Source organism: Oncorhynchus gorbuscha, linkage group LG03, assembly GCF_021184085.1.
Source record: "Oncorhynchus gorbuscha isolate QuinsamMale2020 ecotype Even-year linkage group LG03, OgorEven_v1.0, whole genome shotgun sequence".
Classification (NCBI taxonomy): Eukaryota; Metazoa; Chordata; class Actinopteri; order Salmoniformes; family Salmonidae; genus Oncorhynchus; species Oncorhynchus gorbuscha.
The window spans coordinates 17,326,160-17,347,957 of NC_060175.1; the positions used below are offsets into that span (position 1 = coordinate 17,326,160).

The 21,798-nt window shown below is 46.2% G+C and overlaps 2 protein-coding genes across 4 annotated transcripts in view; one reads left to right on the forward strand and one right to left on the reverse strand.

The window, feature by feature from the left end:
* The window catches only part of LOC124026926 (cytosolic 10-formyltetrahydrofolate dehydrogenase-like), a 57,741-nt gene that overhangs the window by 21,600 nt on the left and 14,343 nt on the right, over nt 1–21,798 (forward strand). For all 3 annotated transcript variants that reach the window (XM_046339556.1, XM_046339557.1, XM_046339559.1), the window contains 8 exons: nt 8,926–9,051; nt 9,221–9,312; nt 18,551–18,698; nt 18,969–19,088; nt 19,268–19,395; nt 19,721–19,871; nt 21,017–21,087; nt 21,184–21,289. In XM_046339556.1, the coding sequence (XP_046195512.1) occupies nt 8,926–9,051; nt 9,221–9,312; nt 18,551–18,698; nt 18,969–19,088; nt 19,268–19,395; nt 19,721–19,871; nt 21,017–21,087; nt 21,184–21,289 (942 nt within the window). The remainder of the gene's footprint in view (nt 1–8,925; nt 9,052–9,220; nt 9,313–18,550; nt 18,699–18,968; nt 19,089–19,267; nt 19,396–19,720; nt 19,872–21,016; nt 21,088–21,183; nt 21,290–21,798) is intronic.
* Nucleotides 409–8,038, reverse strand: LOC124026963 (zinc finger protein 227-like). The gene is made up of 2 exons (XM_046339560.1): nt 7,705–8,038; nt 409–2,105 (listed from the first exon to the last, which is right to left on the reverse strand). Exons 1-2 carry the CDS (start codon nt 7,895–7,897, stop codon nt 1,246–1,248), a joined length of 1,053 nt encoding a protein of 350 aa, XP_046195516.1. The 5' UTR covers nt 7,898–8,038; the 3' UTR covers nt 409–1,245.

Below are 21,798 nucleotides of genomic sequence, written 5' to 3' on the forward strand. Positions count from 1 at the left end.
AGAGCTTCCCATATCTGGAATACACTGCACCACATATCACACTTTCACAAAATGCATGAAGACATGGCTAAAGGTCAATCAGATGTATGATAATCCCCAGCTGTGTATTGCTGCTTTCCATGTTGTCTGTAGCTTGTGAGGTGTGGAAACACTTTGTTGCTTTTATGAATTTTGTCTTGCTGCTTTTTGCTCTATGTTGCTCTGTCTGTATGCTACGTATTGCTTGTCCTATGTTGTTCTGTGTGTGCTCACTGCTCAATGATTGTCTATATCGTAATGGTTTTTAATAACCTGCCCAGGGACTGCGGTTGAATATTAGCCGGCTGGCTAAAACCGGCAATTTTACTGAAACGTTGATTCATGTGCACTATCCCTGTAAAAATAAAATAAACTCAAACACCAAGCACATCAACTTCACCAACTGCCCATTTAATTGGGAGACCACAAAACAATTTAAAGTTTATTTTAGAGACCCAATCCATAATATAACACTTTTTAGTCCAGAGAAATTGGAGAAGTTATCCAGGTCCTCAACAAGGCCCTTCAAGGTTGAAGATTGAGGACTCAAGATAGCTTTAAAAGATAACATTAAGGGGCTAAAAATGAAGGAAATGGAGACGAGTATCAATAGGCCAATGATTAAAGTTAACAGTTCAATGGCCATATAAATAGTTATGGTGATAGAGGGCAACCTTGTTTTACACCTCTTGACAATTCAAAGTTCTCAGAAGTAACCATTTATTTATTAATTGTACATAAAGGATTGTTGTACATTACTTTTACCCATCTTATGATAGATTCTCCAAAATTGAGAATGTCTTCCACTCTCACAAAAACACATAGAAAGCTAACAGGAGGGGAGAAATGATATCCAAGATATACAGGATATTATTGATATTAGACACAGCCCACAAAATTGGTCACATACCTCTCAATCAGGGACTCAAAGTGCTCCACAAATATTTTGGGGTATATTTATACAATATGAGGCACCAGAGAACTACTTACATTGACAACTATTTCTCAAGGGACACAAACTTGCCAACCACCACATACAGACAACCACATAGGCTACATTTTTTCTGGAAACTCCCTCCCATTTATGAATTTTGACAAATATAGGAGATGCTCTCTCAAACCTTTATACATTCTTCCTTTGTTTGTTCAATAACACATTTGAATGGTCCTTATCATGGCTGAAAGTCTAAAACATCCTGGTCACCGAAGGCATCAAGGGAGTGAAAGTTACATCAAATTTGGGCCCAGAACAATTGGACCACAGCACACTGTCCTATGCACTTGCATCTCTCCCATCTGACTGAAGCTTTCGCCACAATCATGGCATCTGTATGGTTTCTCCTTGTGAGTCCCCCTCAAATGTCCTTTCATATGGGCGTCCTGCCTGAACGCTTTCCCACAGACTGGGCAGACAAAGGGTTTCTCTCCTGTGTGAACCCTGATATGCTCTTTCAGATGACTCTTCACTTTGAAACCTTTCCCACAGAGGTGACAGCTGTGTGGTCTCTCCCCTGTATGAGTTGTCATGTGGTCTCCCAGACCATTCCTTGCTGGGAACCCTTTTCCACAGACATGGCAACGAAATCGCTCATACAAAGCACGTCTCTTCTTAAGTTCAGACAGCGTTCCTATATGTCTGAATGGTCTTCCTGTCTTTGTTTTCCGTTGCAGAGGGCCTCCAATCTCTGTTCCATGCATGTTTTCACTCGGAGCTGCTGAACAGTGTGCGTTTACTGCAAACATGAGCTGTGGGTCACTCGTTAGTACTCCATAGTCCTCTCCATCAGGTTCTGTTTTAATGTGTTCCACTAGGGTGCCTGATAGATTATTCGTCTCATTGTCTTCCACAATTTGGGTTTGGAAAAGGTGTGAAGGCCAAGGGTCCTGGACAAAATCACCTTTCACACAAGGAGGAGTGAACCCGAACTCTATGTTATGACCATGAGTCTCAGGCCCTTGCATTTGCTCTTCTCCCAGATCGGTCCTGAGGTCCTGTTCCTCTGTACTTTGTGTGAGCTCTGAACTTTCCCTCCTCCACTCCTGCTCAAGGGGAACCTCTTCTTCAGAGTCATGGAGCTGCCTAGGGTCTGGAAGGAAGTACAGGCAAATACATGTTATTCAATCGATAGACATTCATATTTTCAATGTTTAAAGGCCAAGTGCGTTCAAAAATGTGATTTTCCTTTATTTTATATATACTGAGTGTACAAAACATTTAGGAACACCTTCCTAATATTGAGTTGCACTCCCCCTTTTGCCAATAGAACAGCCTCAATTCGTAGGGGAATGGATTCTACAAGGTGTCGAAAGCATTCCACAGGGATGCTGGCCCATGTTGACTTCAATGGTTGCCACAATTGTGCTAAGTTGGCTGGATGTATTTTGGGTGGTGGGCCATCCATGATACACACGGGAAACTGTTGAGCGTAGGGCTGGGCATTATGGACAAAATATCATATCATGGTATTTTTCAAATTTGACAATATTTGATGTTTTTGATTAATAATAAAAGTTCTACATTTGCTTTATGAGTAGTGCGTGACCCTGTGGTGGCAACACGTATTCTAATTTATTTCAATGGGTCTTTCTCCATTCTGATGGTTTTATACTGTTCAATTCAACTTCAACCTAAAATAATTTCCCGAATTTCCATCAATTTCTGCATTTCCTGTACTCATTTGAGATTATTTCCACACTGCCATGATATGGGCAAAAATACTAGGTGTTATTTTTAACCAAATGTTGCAATTGCAATTTAAATCAAAACACTTGGGCGAACTTTTGGAATCATGGAAATAGAATGTTTAGTCTAATTCTATAGTTAGAATATAAATAATAGTGGGCACTTTCAATACAGTCTTGTTTGAAAAAAATGCCTTGGATGAGTTATTGTGACAGGGTAGGAACCAAGGTGATGTACGGTGTTTCCTAGGGGACCCTATAATCTTTGGCTACATTAAATCTTTATTCATATAGCCAACATATTATTATACCTTTATTTCAACAAGGAACACAGACTGAGACTCTCTTTTACAGCTGGGCCCTGCGTATACATGTTTACACATACAGTTTAGGTACAATGATTAAGAAACTACACAAGACCAACAAAGCGATCACAAATAACACACAAAAATACAGAAGCAGATTACATTTACACATATGGGAATAACCTAACAGCACAAGACCTTGCATTACCCGAAACAGTTATAATCAATACAAAAATAAAATCCTCCAATAAATATTTAAAATGGGCGACAAGTTTAAGTTTAGTCTGCAGGCTATTCCATGGGCAAGGAGCGTAATAGGAAAAGGCAGCCATACACAACTCTGTTCATGCTTCGTCTATTCCTCTTTGATTTAGAAGATAGTTGCACAAACAACATGCTGATTTTAAGCCTCCACCAGTACTTGTATCAGGCTGTATTAGCTAGCTATGTTTGCTCTGACTCAGTACTTTTATTAGCTAGCCAGCTAACGAGCGATTAGCATTAGTGGCTAACACGAATTAGCTTAACTTGCTAAGAAAATACAAACTAATATTGTAATCATAGAACGCTTGTGGATTTATATTAAGATCAAAGTGGAAACAATATCATTGTCATCAACATTGTTGTATGTGCTGCATTGACCATGCAGAGATGAACGAAAGTGTCTCATGGTCAAGCAACAACAAATTCGCTCCTGGAGTGACAGGTCTGTGCGGAAAGCGGCATGGCGAGAGAGACCGGAGAGGGATGACTCAAGTACCGGAATAAACTATAAAAGTGGACATTACACACAGTGTATCACATTTAACAAACCAAACATTTCAATACCGTTATAGAAGGTAAAGTAAAAACCAATGCCGGTCCGTGCATAAATACCGGTATATAGTAAAATATTGTATACCGCCCAGCCCTAGTTGAGCGTGAAAAACTCAGCAGTATTGCAGTTCCTGACACAAACCACCGACTACCATACCCCGTTCAAAGGCACTTCAATATTGTGTCTTGCCCAGTCACCCCCTGAATGGCACACATACACAATCGGTTTGTGTCAAGAACTGCAATGATGCTGGATTTCACGGTCAATCGCTTCCCGTATGTATCAACAATGGTCCACCACCCAAAGGACATCCAGCCAACTTGACACAACTGTAGGAAGCATTGGTGTCAACATAGGTCAGCATCCCTGTGGAATGCTTTTGACACCTAGCTTTTGTCACCAGTTCCATGACCTGACGAATTGAGGCTGTTCTGAGGGGGGGGAGGGGTTAAGTGTATATTTCCACACTATGGCGTTGGAATAATACTGTGAAATTATGAAAATGATAAATACCTTCTAGCAAGTTGATTGACCGGTAACAGGGGACAAGTAAAGTGACAGACATTATAGGTTTGCAGCAAGCTCGCCATTACAAATACAGCCATTGTAAGTCGCTCTGGATAAGAGCGTCTGCTAAATGACTTAAATGTCATGTAAATGTAATTGTTACTGTTCCAGGTTGCTGATCGGTGTTATGAAGTAGGTTAAGCGTAGCACTGGATATTTTTGATGTATCTTTACTTGATGAGACTTCCCCAATTCCTTACTTGGAAGACAACATACAGTACCAGTCAAAAGTTTGGACACACCTACTCATTCCAGGGTTTTTCTTTATTTGTACTATTTTCTACATTGTAGAATAATAGTGAGGACATCAAAACTAAGAAATAACACATATGGAATCATGTAGTAATCAAAAAAAGTGTCAAACAAATCAAAATATATTTTATATTTGAGATTCTAGAAAGTAGCCAGCCTTTGACAGCTTTGCACTCTCTTGGCATTCTCTCAACCAGCTTCATGAAGTAGTCATCTGGAATGTAATTTCAATTAACAGGTGTACCTTGTTAAGTTAATTTGTGGAATTTCTTTCCTTAATGCGTTTGAGCCTATCAGTTGTGTTGTGACAATGTAGGAGGGTATTCACAGACGATAGCTCTATTTGGTAAAAACCAAGTCCATATTATGGCAAGAACAGCTCAAATTAGCAAAGAAAAATTACAGTCCATCATTACTTTAAGACACGAAGGTCAGTCAATCCAGAACATTTCTAGAACTTTGAAAGTTTCTTCAAATGTAGTCTCAAAAACCATCAAGCGCTATGATGAAACTGGCTCTCATGAGGACCGCCACAGGAAAGGAAGAGCCAGAGTTACCTCTGCTGCAGTTGATAAGTACATTAGAGTTAACTGCACCTCAGATTGCAGCCCAAATAAATGCTTCAGAGTTCAAGTCACAGACACATCTCAACTGTTAAGAGACGACCAAGAATGAGAGTGATGGAGTGCTGCAACAGATCACCCGACCTTAAACCAATTGAGATGGTTTGGGATGAGTTGAACCGCAGAGTGAAGGAAAAGCAGCCAACAAGACCTCAGCATATGTGGGAACTCCTTCAAGACTGTTGGAAAAGCATTCCTCATGAAGCTGGTTGAGAATGCCAAGTGTGTGCAACGCGGTCAAGACAAAAAAGGGTGGCTACTTTGAAGAATCTCAAATATTTTGATTTGTTTAATACTTTTTTGGTTACTATATGTTTCCATGTGTGTTATTTCATAGTTTGTTTTCACTATTCAACAATGTAGAAATTAGTAAAAAATGAGTAGGTGAGTAGGTGAGTCCAAACTTTTGACTGATACTGTATGTGTTCTAAACATCCATGTCTAGCTGCAGGAGTTTCGTTTGAACTTAGAAAACGCTCCATTATTAAACCAAAATTTGCTCCATGAAGTAATCCAACATTGTGGACTCTGCCATCTTGTCTATTTCAAATATTCTCTCACTGAGGGAGTTCTATTAACCTTGATTCATACGGGTGCACCGGCCTATGGCCAGTAACAAAAGTGGTGAGTGAGGAGCGCCCTTCTCAAATCAAACAGTAATCTAAGCTGCTCGGTCATGTTGTCACCAAGACACTATTGTTCATCGTCCACTCACATGCATCTCTAAATAGGGTAAAACAACGTTGGAGGCGGCTTATGGTAGAGAACTGAAAAGTACATTCTCTGCAAACACCTCTGGTGGTCATTCCTGCAGTCAGCATGCCAATTGCACACGCCTTCAAAATTTGAGACTTCTGTGGCATTGTGTTGTGTGACAAAACTAGACACGGCACATTTTAGAGTGGCTTTTTATTGTCCCCAGCACAAGGTGCAACTGTGTAATGATCATGCTGTTTAATCAGTTTCTTGATAATCTGTCCACCTGGGAAGTGTGGCATATCTTGGCTAATGAGAAATGCTCATTACTAGGGATGTAAACAAATTTATGCACTAAACTTGAGAGAAATACACTTTGTGCGTATGGAAATTTTCTGGGATCATGTATTTCAGCTCATGAAACATGGGACCAACACTTTACATGATGCGTTTTATATTTTTGTTCAGTGGATTATAAAGTCACCATTGTCCTCATGGTGAAATCCCTGAGCGGATTCCTTCCTCTCCGGCAACTGAGTTAGGAAGGAAACCTGTATCTTTGTAGTGACTGGGTGTTTGTACACCATCCAAAGTGTAATGAATAACTTCACCATGCTCAAAGGGATATTCAATGTTTTTTTTATATATTTTTTTTACCCATCTACCAATAGATGTCTTTCTTTGCAAGGCATTGGAAAACCTCCCTGGTGTTTGTAATTTAATCTGTGTTTGAAATTCACTACACAACTGAGGGACCTTACAGATAATTATATGTGTACGGTACAGAAATGAGGTAGTCAGTCAAACATCCTGTTAAGCACTATTATGTGTGAGTCCATGCAACTTGTGACTTGTAAAGCACATTTTTGCCTGTTAACTGAAGTATAATGTCCCGATAACAAAAGGGTTGAATACTTGTTGATTCAAGACATTTCAGCTTTTAAATGTTTTATTTGTAAAAATGTCTAAAAACATGATTCTGCTTTGACACTATGGGGTATTGTGTGTAGGCCAGTAACACAAAATGTTAATTTAATCCATTTTAAATTCAGGCTGTAAAACAACCAAATGTGTAAAAGGTCAAGGGGTGTTAATACATTCTGAAGGCACTGTTCCAGCCAGCTGGAACAATAATGTCTGACTAGGCCAGGGTTCCCCAACTGCCCTCCCGTGGGACGAATTTGGCCCGTAGGTGATTTTATTTCCCCCGCCCCCCGCACAAAAACGTACATTTTTTACAAATGTTGGACATTTGGGTTGAATTGGAATGCCGACTGCGAGCCAGGCCTAATCGCCCAACCTCACAAATGCTCTTGTGGCTGAATGGAAGGCCCTGCAGCAATGTTCCAACATCTAGTGGAAAGCCTTCCCAGAAGAGTGGGGGGACTAACTCCATATTAATGCTCATGATTTTGGAATGAGATGTTCGACGAGCAGGTGTCCACATACTTAGTCATGTAGTGTAGATATGATCGTACACAAATGTACAAAAGCAATGTTTGAAATGATTATGTTTTAGTCAAGTATTATCTGTTTGGGCTTCTTGCGGTTGAGTTGCAGTCTACAAATTATTTGTAATTAAGTTCCAGCCCCCTGACCAATAATCGGCCCGCGGCTGAATTCAGTTGATGATCCCTGACCCTGGGGACGATATTTTTAATCATAGCAAGCATCGCGAGGGCAGTGACATAGAGTAGACTAAAAGCCAGTCAAACAGTACATTGAAATAGTCGCCGTTACAAACCTGTTCTATGTAACTTGACATGAGGTTTAATGACCATATCCAACATTTTCTGTAAACGTTCGTTCTCTTCCTTCGAACGGGTGATTTCTTCTTGATACTCCACTATCGTCTTTTCAACTACTCCAAATATCTCAACAGCAGTCGCTGTCAATCTCTCGCGCAGAAACATATTGAGCAATTGCATTTTTGACATATTGTAAATACACTGTTGCTTGTATTTTATTAGCAAGGTAAATAAATGGAAAGCTTTTTATTTTATTTTAATCCTTGTGAAATGTGTCAGTCCGAGATCCCGGAAGTAAACACTGCTAACTCTACTATTTTACAGTGCGTGCACGGCAACCCAATACCGCACTATATCGCCACCTGTTGTCCGGAGCGGAAAATAAGTATTTTTATTTTTTATTTAACATTTAACTAGACAAGTCAGTTAACAATGACTGCCTACCAAAAGGCAAAAGGCATCCTGCGGGGATAGGGGCTTGGATTAAAAATAAAATATAAAATAGGACAAAACACACATCACGACAAGAGAGACACCACAACACTACATAAAGAGAGACCTAAGACAACAACATCGCATGGCAGCAACACATGGTAACACAGGATGGTAGCAACACGACAAGACAACTACATGGTAGCAACACAACATGGCAGCAGCACAACATGCTAGCAGCACAAAACATGGTACAAACATCGACAAGGTTTCTTCGACTTCCATTTCTCCTCCTGTCTTTGATCCTGCTCAATCTGCTTACACTTTTCTACCATTCTTCTTCAACTAAACCATCTCCCCTTTTTCTTTACCAATTCAGCCTCACCCTCTTCCTTCCTCTCTCTCTTCGACCTCCTCTGCCCAACTCTTTCTCTCCATTCCTTCTCCGTAATCCAAGTACACGCCTCCTTATCTTTTATTTTTGGCTCAAATGTTCAGCACAGACGGACTCTCAAATCGCAATTTCTTCCAAACCCACTACCCAGACATGAACTTGTGCTGCACTATGGCTATTGGTTAACATTATGGTAGCTCCAAAGACAGTAAGAACCTCTCTGGTCACTGTCCTAGTACTGCATGACTAGGTATCCCCCTTTCCCTAATGTGAAGCCAGCTGAATAGATAGTTGAATCCTGATTCAGTGTATTATAATGGCATGGACTGTTTGAAACAAACTAAACCAGTGCATGCAGACATGTTGAACAGCATGATGTCTGTCTGTCCAGTTGCTAGTGAAGAACCTGCAGTTTGAGGATGGGAAGATGATCGCGGCGGCAAGGTACTTCAGCTCTGGGAGCTGCGCTTCTGTGGAGCTCACTGAGGAGGAGAAGGCCTTTGCTGAGCAAATGAGGGTAAGAAGATAAAAAAGTACTAACTCTTTACTATTGAATCTATCTGTCTTACACTGATTTTTCAGCAAATGTGAACAAGGTTGTAAATGTAAATGTTTATCTCTCACCTTAACCCTTGATAAACTGACTCCAGACCAGTGTTTACAGTGTTGTCTTGTTCCATTGACAGGGTGTGTGGAAGAGCATCTTGACTAATGTGGATGCTATCGAGGACTCCACTGACTTCTTCAAGTCTGGGGCTGCTTCTATGGACGTGGTCAGGTAAACAACACACCAGCATCTAAAAGGTCAAAGGGTCAAAGGGTGCAAGTCAATGGGTTTTAGACAGTACACCAAGTGGGAAATGTTTTTTCTATCAATGATTACGATGAAAAGGGAAACACATTACAGAAGCTGGAGTTGAATGCCACCTCTTCCCCATTCCTCACTCCCTTCATCCCTACCTCACCTCTACCATCTCCTTCACCCCTACCACCTTCTTCATCCCTACCACCTCCTTCATCCCTACCTCACCTCTACCACCTCCTTCATCCCTACCTCACCCCTACCACCTTCTTCATCCCTACCACCTCCTTCATCCCCACCTCACCCCTACCACCTTCTTCATCCCTACCACCTCATTCATCCCTACCTCACCCCTACCACCGACCTCACCCCTAGCACCTTCTTCATCCCTGCCTCACCCCTACCACCTCCTTCACCCCTACCACCTCCTTCATCCCTGCCTCACCCCTACCATCTCCTACATCCCTACCTCACCCCTACCACCTCCTTCATCCCTGCCTCACCCCTACCAACTCCTTCATCCTTGCCTCACCCCTACCATCTCCTACATCCCTACCTCACCCCTACCACCTCCTTCATCCCTGCCTCACCCCTACCACCTCCTTCATCCCTGCCTCACCCCTACCACCTCCGTCATCCTTGCCTCACCCCTACCATCTCCTACATCCCTACCTCACCCCTACCACCTCCTTCATCCCTGCCTCACCCCTACCACCTCCTTCATCCCTGCCTCACCCCTACCACCTCCATCACCCCTACAATCTCCTACATCCCTACCTCACCCCTACCACCTCCTTCATCCCTGCCTCACCCCTACCACCTCCTTCATCCCTGCCTCACCCCTACCACCTCCTTCATCCTTGCCTCACCCCTACCATCTCCTACATCCCTACCTCACCCCTACCACCTCCTTCATCCCTGCCTCACCCCTACCACCTCCTTCATCCCTGCCTCACCCCTACCACCTCCTTCACCCATATCTCACCCCTACCACCTCCTTCAACCCTACCTCACCCCTACCATGTACTTCATCGCCACCTCACCCCTATCACCTCCTTCACCCCTACCTCACCCTTACAACCTCCATCCCTACCTCACCCTTACCACCTCCTTCATCCCTGCCTCACCCCTACCACCTCCTTCATCCCTGCCTCACCCCTTCCACCTCCTTCATCCCTGCCTCACCCCTACCATCTCCTACATCCCTACCTCACCCCTACCACCTCCTTCATCCCTACCTCACCCCGCCCACCTCCTTCATCACTATCTCACTCCTACCACCTCCTTCACCCCTACCACCTCCATCACCCCTATAAACCCCCTCCCCCTACCACCACCTTCACCCCTACCAACTCCTCCATCCCTACCTCACACTTACCACCTCCTTCATCCCTGCCTCACCCCTACCACCTCCTTCATCCCTGCCTCACCCCTACCACCTCCTTCATCAATACCTCACCCCTACCACCTCCTTCATCACTACCTCACCCCTACCACCTCCTTCATCCCTGCCTCACTCCTACCACCTCCTACATCCCTACCTCACCCCTACCCTCTCATTCATCCCTACCTCACCCCTAACACCTTCTTCCCTCCTACCTCACCCCTACCAACTCCTTCACCCCTATCAACTTCTTCATCCCTGCCTCACCCCTACCACCTCCTACATCCCTACCTCACCCCTACCATCTCCTTCATCACTACCTCACCCCTACAACCTCCTTCATCCCTGCCTCACTCCTACCACCTCCTACATCCCTACCTCACCCCTACCACCTCATTCATCCCTACCTCACCCCTACAAATTCATTCACCCATACCTCACCCCTAACACCTTCTTCCCTCCTACCTCACCCCTACCAACTCCTTCACCCCTATCAATTTCTTCATCCCTGCCTCACCCCTACCACCTCCTACATCCCTACCTCACCCCTACCAACTCCCTCACCCCTACCACCTCCTTCATCCCTGCTCACCCCTACCACCTCCTACATCCGTACCTCACCCTACCAACTCCCTCATCCCGACCACCTCCTTCATCCCTGCCTCACCCCTACAATCTCCTTCATCACTACCTCACCCCTACAACCTCCTTCATCCCTACCTCACCCTTACAACCTCCTTCATCTATACCTCACCCCTACCACCTCCTTCATCCCTACCTCACCCCTACAACCTCCTTCATCTATACCTCACCCTTACAACCTCCTTCATCCCCACCTCATCCCTACCACTCCCTTCATCCCGACCTCACCCCTACCACCTCATTCATCCCAACCTCACATCTACAACCTCCATCATCCCTACCACCTCATTCACACCTACCACCTCCTTCACCCCCTTCATCCCTACCTCACTCCTACCACCTCCTTCATCCCTGCCTCACCCCTACCACCTCCTTCACCCCTACCATCTCCTACATCCCTACCTCACCCCTACCACCTCCTTCATCCCTGCCTCACCCTTACAACCTCCATCCCTACCTCACCCTTACCACCTCCTTCATCCCTGCCTCACCCCTACCCACTCCTTCATCCCTGCCTCACCCCTATCTCCCACCTCACCCCTTCATCCCTTCCCTCACCCCTACCATCTCCTACATCCCTACCTCACCCCTACCACCTCCTTCATCCCTGCCTCACCCCTACCACCTCATTCATCCCTACCTCACCTCACACCTCCTTCATCACTATCTCATCCTACCACCTCCTTCATCTATACCTCACCCCTACCACCTCCTTCATCACTACCTCACCCCTACCACTCCCTTCATCCCTACCTCACCCCTACAACCTTCTTCATCCCTACCTCACCCCTACAACCTCCTTCACCCCTACCAGCTCCATCACCCCTATAAACCCCTCCTCCCCCTACCACCTCCTTCACCCATACCAACTCCTTCATCACTATCTCAACCCTACCACCTCCTTCATCTATACCTCACCCCTACCACCACCTTCATCACTACCTCACCCCTACCAACCCCTTCATCCCTGCCTCACTCCTACCACCTCCTACATCCCTACCTCACCCCTACCACCTCATTCATCCCTACCTCACCCCTACCAATTCATTCACCCATACCTCACCCCTAACTCCTTCTTCCCTCCTACCTTACCCCTACCAACTCCTTCACCCCTATCAATTTCTTCATCCCTGCCTCACCCCTACCACCTCCTACATCCCTACCTCACCCTACTAACTCCCTCATCCCTACCACCTCCTTCATCCCTGCCTCACCCCTACAACCTCCTTCATCACTACCTCACCCTTACAACCTCCTTCATCCCATACCTCACCCTTACAACCTCTTTCATCCCTACCTCACCCTTACAATCTCCTTCATCCCCACCTCACCCCTACCACTCCCTTCATCCCTACCTCACCCCTACAACCTTCTTCATCCCTACCTCACCCTTACAACCTCTTTCATCCCTACCCTCACCCTTACAACCTCCTTCATCTATACCTCACCCCTACCAACTCATCCCCCTTATCCTTCATCACTACCTCATCCCTACCTCCCTACCACCTCCTTCATCACTACCTCACCCCTACAACCTCCCTCATCCCTACCTCACCCTTACAACCTCCTTCATCTATACCTCACCCCTACCACCTCCTTTATCCCTACCTCACCCCTACAACCTCCTTCATCTATACCTCACCCTTACAACCTCCTTCATCTATACCTCACCCTTACAACCTCCTTCATCTATACCTCACCCCTACCACCTTCATCACTACCTCACCCCTACCACCTACATCACTACCTCACCTCTACCATCTCCTACATCCCTACCTCACACCTACCACCTCCTTCATCCCTGCCTCACCCCTACCCACTCCTTCATCCCTGCCTCACCCCTACCACCTCCTTCATCCCTGCCTCACCCCTACCATCTCCTACATCCCTACCTCACCCCTACCACCTCCTTCATCCCTGCCTCACCCCTACCACCTCATTCATCCCTACCTCACCCCGCCCACCTCCTTCATCACTATCTCACTCCTACCACCTCCTTCATCTATACCTCACCCCTACCACCTTCTTCATCACTACCTCACCCCTACCACTCCCTTCATCCCTACCTCACCCCTACAACCTTCTTCATCCCTACCTCACCCTTACAACCTCCTTCACCCCTACCAGCTCCATCACCCCTATAAATCCCCCTCCCCCTACCACCTCCTTCACCCATACCAACTCCTTCATCACTATCTCAACCCTACCACCTCCTTCATCTATACCTCACCCCTACCACCACCTTCATCACTACCTCAACTCCTTCCCCTACCAACCCCTTCATCCCTGCCTCACTCCTACCACCTCCTACATCCCTACCTCACCCCTACCACCTCATTCATCCCTACCTCACCCCTACCAATTCATTCACCCATACCTCACCCCTAACTCCTTCTTCCCTCCTACCTTACCCCTACCAACTCCTTCACCCCTATCAATTTCTTCATCCCTGCCTCACCCCTACCACCTCCTACATCCCTACCTCACCCTACTAACTCCCTCATCCCTACCACCTCCTTCATCCCTGCCTCACCCCTACAACCTCCTTCATCATTACCTCACCCTTACAACCTCCTTCATCCCTACCTCACCCTTACAACCTCCTTCATCTATACCTCACCCTTACAATCTCCTTCATCCCCACCTCACCCCTACCACTCCCTTCATCCCTACCTCACCCCTACAACCTTCTTCATCCCTACCTCACCCTTACAACCTCTTTCATCCCTACCTCACCCTTACAACCTCCTTCATCTATACCTCACCCCTACCAACTCCCTTATCCCTACCACCTCCTTCATCACTACCTCACCCCTACAACCTCCCTCATCCCTACCTCACCCTTACAACCTCCTTCATCTATACCTCACCCCTACCACCTCCTTCATCCCTACCTCACCCCTACAACCTCCTTCATCTATACCTCACCCTTACAACCTCCTTCATCTATACCTCACCCTTACAACCTCCTTCATCTATACCTCACCCCTACCACCTTCATCACTACCTCACCCCTACCACCTACATCACTACCTCACCTCTACCATCTCCTACATCCCTACCTCACACCTACCACCTCCTACATCCATACCTCAAACCTACCACCTCCTCCATCCCTACAACCTCCTTCATCCCTACCAACTCCTTCACCCCTATCAACTTATTTTTCCTACCACACCCCTATCAACTCCCTCACCCCTACCTCAACCCTACATCACATCCTCACATCTACCACCTCCTACATCTCTACCTCACCCCTACAACCTCCTTCATCCCTACCAACTCCTTCACCCCTATCAACTCCCTCACCCTTACCACCTCATTCATCCCTACCTCACACCTACCAACTCATTCATCCTTACCTCACCCCTACCACCTTCTTCCCTCCTACCTCACCACTACCAACTCCTTCACCCCTATCAACTTCTTTTTCCTACCTCACCCCTATCAACTCCCTCACCCCTACCTCAACCCTACATCCCTACCTCACACCTACCACCTCCTTCATCCCTGCTCACCCCTACCACCTCCTACATCCGTACCTCACCCTACCAACTCCCTCATCCCGACCACCTCCTTCATCCCTGCCTCACCCCTACAATCTCCTTCATCACTACCTCACCCCTACAACCTCCTTCATCCCTACCTCACCCTTACAACCTCCTTCATCTATACCTCACCCCTACCACCTCCTTCATCCCTACCTCACCCCTACAACCTCCTTCATCCCCACCTCATCCCTACCACTCCCTTCATCCCGACCTCACCCCTACCACCTCATTCATCCCAACCTCACATCTACAACCTCCATCATCCCTACCACCTCATTCACACCTACCACCTCCTTCACCCTCTTCATCCCTACCTCACTCCTACCACCTCCTTCATCCCTGCCTCACCCCTACCACCTCCTTCACCCCTACCATCTCCTACATCCCTACCTCACCCCTACCACCTCCTTCATCCCTGCCTCACCCTTACAACCTCCATCCCTACTTCACCCTTACCACCTCCTTCATCCCTGCCTCACCCCTACCCACTCCTTCATCCCTGCCTCACCCCTACCACCTCCTTCATCCCTGCCTCACCCCTACCACCTCCTTCATCCCTGCCTCACCCCTACCACCTCATTCATCCCTACCTCACCCCGCCCACCTCCTTCATCACTATCTCACTCCTACCACCTCCTTCATCTATACCTCACCCCTACCACCTCCTTCATCACTACCTCACCCCTACCACTCCCTTCATCCCTACCTCACCCCTACAACCTTCTTCATCCCTACCTCACCCTTACAACCTCCTTCACCCCTACCAGCTCCATCACCCCTATAAACCCCCTCCCCCCTACCACCTCCTTCACCCATACCAACTCCTTCATCACTATCTCAACCCTACCACCTCCTTCATCTATACCTCACCCCTACCACCTCCTTCATCACTACCTCACCCCTACCAACCCCTTCATCCCTGCCTCACTCCTACCACCTCCTACATCCCTACCTCACCCCTACCACCTCATTCATCCCTACCTCACCCCTACCAATTCATTCACCCATACCTCACCCCTAACTCCTTCTTCCCTCCTACCTCACCCCTACCAACTCCTTCACCCCTATCAATTTCTTCATCCCTGCCTCACCCCTACCACCTCCTACATCCCTACCTCACCCTACTAACTCCCTCATCCCTACCACCTCCTTCATCCCTGCCTCACCCCTACAACCTCCTTCATCACTACCTCACCCTTACAACCTCCTTCATCCCTACCTCACCCTTACAACCTCCTTCATCTATACCTCACCCTTACAATCTCCTTCATCCCCACCTCACCCCTACCACTCCCTTCATCCCTACCTCACCCCTACAACCTTCTTCATCCCTACCTCACCCTTACAACCTCTTTCATCCCTACCTCACCCTTACAACCTCCTTCATCTATACCTCACCCCTACCAACTCCCTTATCCCTACCACCTCCTTCATCACTACCTCACCCCTACAACCTCCCTCATCCCTACCTCACCCTTACAACCTCCTTCATCTATACCTCACCCCTACCACCTCCTTCATCCCTACCTCACCCCTACAACCTCCTTCATCTATACCTCACCCTTACAACCTCCTTCATCTATACCTCACCCTTACAACCTCCTTCATCTATACCTCACCCCTACCACCTTCATCACTACCTCACCCCTACCACCTACATCACTACCTCACCTCTACCATCTCCTACATCCCTACCTCACACCTACCACCTCCTACATCCATACCTCAAACCTACCACCTCCTCCATCCCTACAACCTCCTTCATCCCTACCAACTCCTTCACCCCTATCAACTTCTTTTTCCTACCACACCCCTATCAACTCCCTCACCCCTACCTCAACCCTACATCACATCCTCACATCTACCACCTCCTACATCTCTACCTCACCCCTACAACCTCCTTCATCCCTACCAACTCCTTCACCCCTATCAACTCCCTCACCCTTACCACCTCATTCATCCCTACCTCACACCTACCAACTCATTCATCCTTACCTCACCCCTACCACCTTCTTCCCTCCTACCTCACCACTACCAACTCCTTCACCCCTATCAACTTCTTTTTCCTACCTCACCCCTATCAACTCCCTCACCCCTACCTCACCCCTACCACCTCCTACATCCCTGCCTCACCCCTACCACCTCCTTACATCCCTACCTCACCCCTACCACCTCCTTTGTCCCTGCCTCATCCCTACCACCTCCTATTGTTATGCAGGTGAATGAGGACCCAAAAGCGACTTGGCGAAAACGGAGTCTTTATTCCAGTAAAGGAAATAGGCAATACTCCTAGACAAATCAGAGCAGAAAACAAAACATAAAAAACTAATTCCACTCGTAGTGACGAGGACAGACTGGAGACTCGACCATAAACTGTAGGTTGCCTCGGGAAGGCACCGACCGTAGCAGACTCAGACACCTGCTCACACGCAGCATCTGAGGGAAACAAGACACAGCACGGCGAACAATATACAAGGATCCGACAGGACAGAAACGGAAAACAAGGGGAGAAATAGGGACTCTAATCAGAGGACAAGATAGGGAACAGGTGTGGAAAGACTAAATGAGTGAGTAGGAGAATGAGGAACAGCTGGGAGCAGGAACGGAACGATAGAGAGAGGAGAGAGAGGGAGGGGGAGAGAGAGGGATAGAAAAAGGGAACGAACCTAACAAGACCAGCAGGGGGAAACGAACAGAAGGGAAAGCATAATGACAAGACAATATAAGACAAAACATGACACCTATATCCCTACCTCACCCCTACCACCTCCTTTGATCTCTGCCTCATCCCTACCAACTCTTTCATCACTATCTCACCCCTACCACCTCCTACATCCCTACCTCACCCCCACCAACTTCTTCAACCCTATCAACTTCTTCACCCCTACCTCACCCCTACCACTCCCTTCATCCCTGCCTCACCCCTTCACCTTCATCACTACCTCAACCCTACCACGTCCTTCATCACTACCTCACCTCTACCATCTCATACATCCCTACCTCAACCCTACATCACTACCTCACCTACCACCTCCATCTCTACCTTACCCCTACCACTTCCTTAATCCCCACCTCACCCCTACCACTCCCTTCATCCCTACCTCACCCCTACAACCTTCTTCATCCCTACCTCACCCTTACATCCTCTTTCATCCCTACCTCACCCCTACCACTTCCTTCATACCTACCACCTCCTTCACCCCTACCACCTACCTCACTCCTACCACCTCCTTCACCCCTACCACCTACCTCACCCCTACCACTCCCTTCATCCCTACCACCTCCTTCACCCCTACCACCACCTTCATCCCTACCTCACCCCTACCATGCCTTCATCCCTACCTCACCCCTACCACCTCCCTCATCCCTATCTCACCCCTACCACCTATTTCACCCCTACCACCTCCTTCATCCCTATCTCACCCTTACCACCTATTTCATCCCTACCCACCTCCTTTGCTTCCCTCCCTCACTCTCGCTCTCCACACCCTCTCACCCCCCCACCTCGCCCTAGCCCCATCCCCCTCTCTCTGCAGTAAGTAAATAACTCCAAAGCATACATAAAATTAGACGTTGATGAAGAAGTATGATACTTTACTTCTGGTACAATAAAGTTAATCCTATGTTATGTTGTCAGGCTGGTAGAGGAGGTGAAGCTGAGGGCCAGTGGGTGTCAGCTGCAGAATGAGGACGTGTACATGAACACCACCTTCCAGGACTTCATCCAGAAGTGTGTGAGGAAGCTCCGAGGGGAGGACGACGAGGAGGAGCTGGTCGTTGACTACGTAAGAGTCACCATCATCATCGTCATTATTACTATGATCCTCTATCTTCATCATTATCATAACCATCATCATCATTATTACCACCAGAAGCAGCATTATCCTCAATACTCTAATCTAATGTAGGCCGTTAGGTTCAGGAGTGAAACTTTGGAGGGCGTTCCAGTTCTTATTTCAGTCTCCTGCGTTAGTAACATGATCACTAAGGAAGAACACAACAAGCCTGAAAAGGCCTTTGGATTAGGTAGCATAATGTAAATGTCCTGTAACTAGGTGGAGAAGAACATCAACAACATGACCATCCGGATGCCCCACCAACTCTTCGTGAACGGGGAGTTTGTGGACGCAGAGGGAGGGAAGACGTACAAGACCATCAACCCCACAGATGGAACAGTAGGGAGCTAGCTTTCACTTGTCCATTAATGTCTGATCCATGGTTTTCCTAAAGGTCTTAATAACTTGATCTGATCGCACCAATTTGGTGACGATGACAACTTAAGTGACGATATCACTCTTACAGTATGTGTGTTTGTGTGTGTCTGTGTTTCCCATCTCTCTCGCTCTCTCTTTAGGCTATCTGTGATGTGTCTTTAGCTCAAGCCAGTGACGTGGACCGAGCTGTAGCGGCCGCCAAGGAGGCGTTCGAGGAGGGAGAGTGGGGAAAGATAAACCCCAGAGACAGAGGCAGACTCCTATATAAGTCAGTCTATTAGAAACAAGCATGTAAAATAGCATCCTATTATAGCGCAGTACTTTTAACCTGGATCCATAGGGAATAGGGCCCATAGGTTCCATATCAAGTAGGGCTCCAATTCTGATGCAACACAAGACTAAGACCCAGCCACATACAGGTGGTCTTTGAAACATTCAAATGCAGGCAACTATACAAGGCATTCAACCATGTATCGCTGGGTCTATAAGATACACAGGATTATATATTTTCTATTTTCCAGTGTTAAATCACTAACACGTTGCTGTAGCAGATGTTTAAATGAAACCATTTAACCCTTCACTGCCCCCTACAGGCTGGCTGACCTGATGGAGGAGCACCAAGAGGAGTTAGCCACCATAGAGTCCATGGACTCTGGGGCCGTATACACACTGGCCCTGAAGACCCATGTGGGCATGTCCATCCAGACCTTCCGCTACTTCGCTGGCTGGTGTGACAAGATCCAGGTGAGAGAGTGGGGGATATCACAACATTGTCCATATTGCCCACTGTTTTTCATGTTGTGCAACAAAGAAGCAGGTGCTTTAAAGAGCCAATGCAGCTGTTTTTTTTATCTCAATATCACATTGTTTCTGGGTAACAATTAAGTACTTTAATTATTAAATGGTCAAAAAGAAACAAAAATAGGTTCTTAACAAAGGGGCAATTTCTCAAGCAATAATTTAGCTAGGACTGTCTGGGAGTGGTCTGAGTGGGGAGGGAAAACTGTGAATGAGCTGTTATTGGAAGACCGGTTTGAAACTCTTTCTTATTGGTCTATTAACTAATTTACCACATGGCGATGTCACCATCGAAGGCCAAACCTCCATCCCGCCAAAACAGGCTGAAATTTCAGGCAGTCTTTTGAAACAGCTTGTACACTAAAATGGCATTATCATAATTTTCACACAATTATTCTAACCTAATAGTGTGGAAATATATATAAAACACTGGAAAATCATGTTTATGACTGCATTGGGCCTTTAATTAAAGACTTGTTACCTACTGTGAATACCACAGGTAAGGGGCCAGTCATTCCTAAGTGCCTTATTATAGTTTCATAATGCTTTGACTGCATCTATAAAGGCTTTATACATTGAGTGTACAAAATATTAAGGACACCTTCCTAATATTGAGTTGCACCCCTCCCATTTTACCCACAGAAGAACAGCCACAATTCATTGGGGCATAGACTACAAAGAGTTGAAAGCGTTCCACAAGGATGATGGCCCATGTTGACACCAAAAATCCTTCATTAACCTGTCTCCATTCATCTACACTGATTTAACAAGTGACATCAATAAGGGATCATAGCTTTCACCTGGATTCACCTGGTCCGTCTATGTCAAGGAAAGAGCAGGTGTTCCTAATGTTTTGTACACTCAGTGTATATGTTTATAAGGCAACATAACACTCACTTTATACGCTTCTAATTATTCTTCTGTGTTATTTGGATTGTAATATGAATTTGTTCTGATATTTCTAGATTTTTTTATTATTCTTTTGACATTCTACTGCAGTGTTAACATCCACTTAACTTTCTATGCGACCAAGAAACTTAGATTTTATGTTTAAGTTTATGTTCCTGATCAGTGACTGTCTCCTTCTACAGGGCTGCACCATCCCCATCAACCAGGCCCGACCCAATCGCAACCTTACCTTCACCAAGAAAGAACCAATCGGGTGAGATACACCAGCCACATGCAAATACATAGCTAATCAATTTTTGGGTCAAAACAAGATTTTGAGAATAAGCATATTTGTCATTTTAACTCTCAGAGTGTGTGCTATCGTAATTCCCTGGAACTACCCTCTCATGATGTTGGCCTGGAAAACAGCTGCCTGTCTGGCTGCTGGTAACACTGTGGTCCTCAAACCTGCCCAAGTAAGGAGCATCACAATCCTGTTCATATTTTTTCACTAAAGAGGGGAACAAAGGGATATTGTAAAATGTTCTGTACTGTACTGTGCACTAGGGGGCAAGGCATTTCCCTCTGCATTGCTTGCTCTTTGGGGTTTTAGGCTGGGTGGCTGAAAAGCACTTTTTGACAACTGCTAATGTAAAATGTGCTTTATATAATACATTTGATTGATTGGGCCTATGGGGTTTAGCCAACTCCTGACTATTGTTAGCGTGTCCTTCAATAAAGTTACAGAAGCAGTCTTTTTACAGGGGTACAACTGATTTCAATCCATTTGATACAGTATGCCTGAGATACAGTGGGGCAAAAAAGTATTTAGTCAGCCACCAATTGTGCAAGTTCTCCCACGTAAAAAGATGAGAGAGGCCTGTAATTTTCATCATAGGTACACTTCAACTATGAAAAAAATCCAGAAAATCACATTGTAGGATTTTTAATGAATTTATTTGCAAATTATGGTGCAAAATAAGTA

Excerpts from the sequence above, each read along its gene's own strand:
- LOC124026963 (XM_046339560.1), bottom strand. The coding sequence starts at position 7,897 with ATGTCAAAAATGCAATTGCTCAATATGTTTCTGCGCGAGAGATTGACA. Across the intron at positions 2,106-7,704 it reads TGTCAAGTTACATAGAACAG|ACCCTAGGCAGCTCCATGAC; the intron begins GTTTGTAACGGC and ends ACTTCCTTCCAG.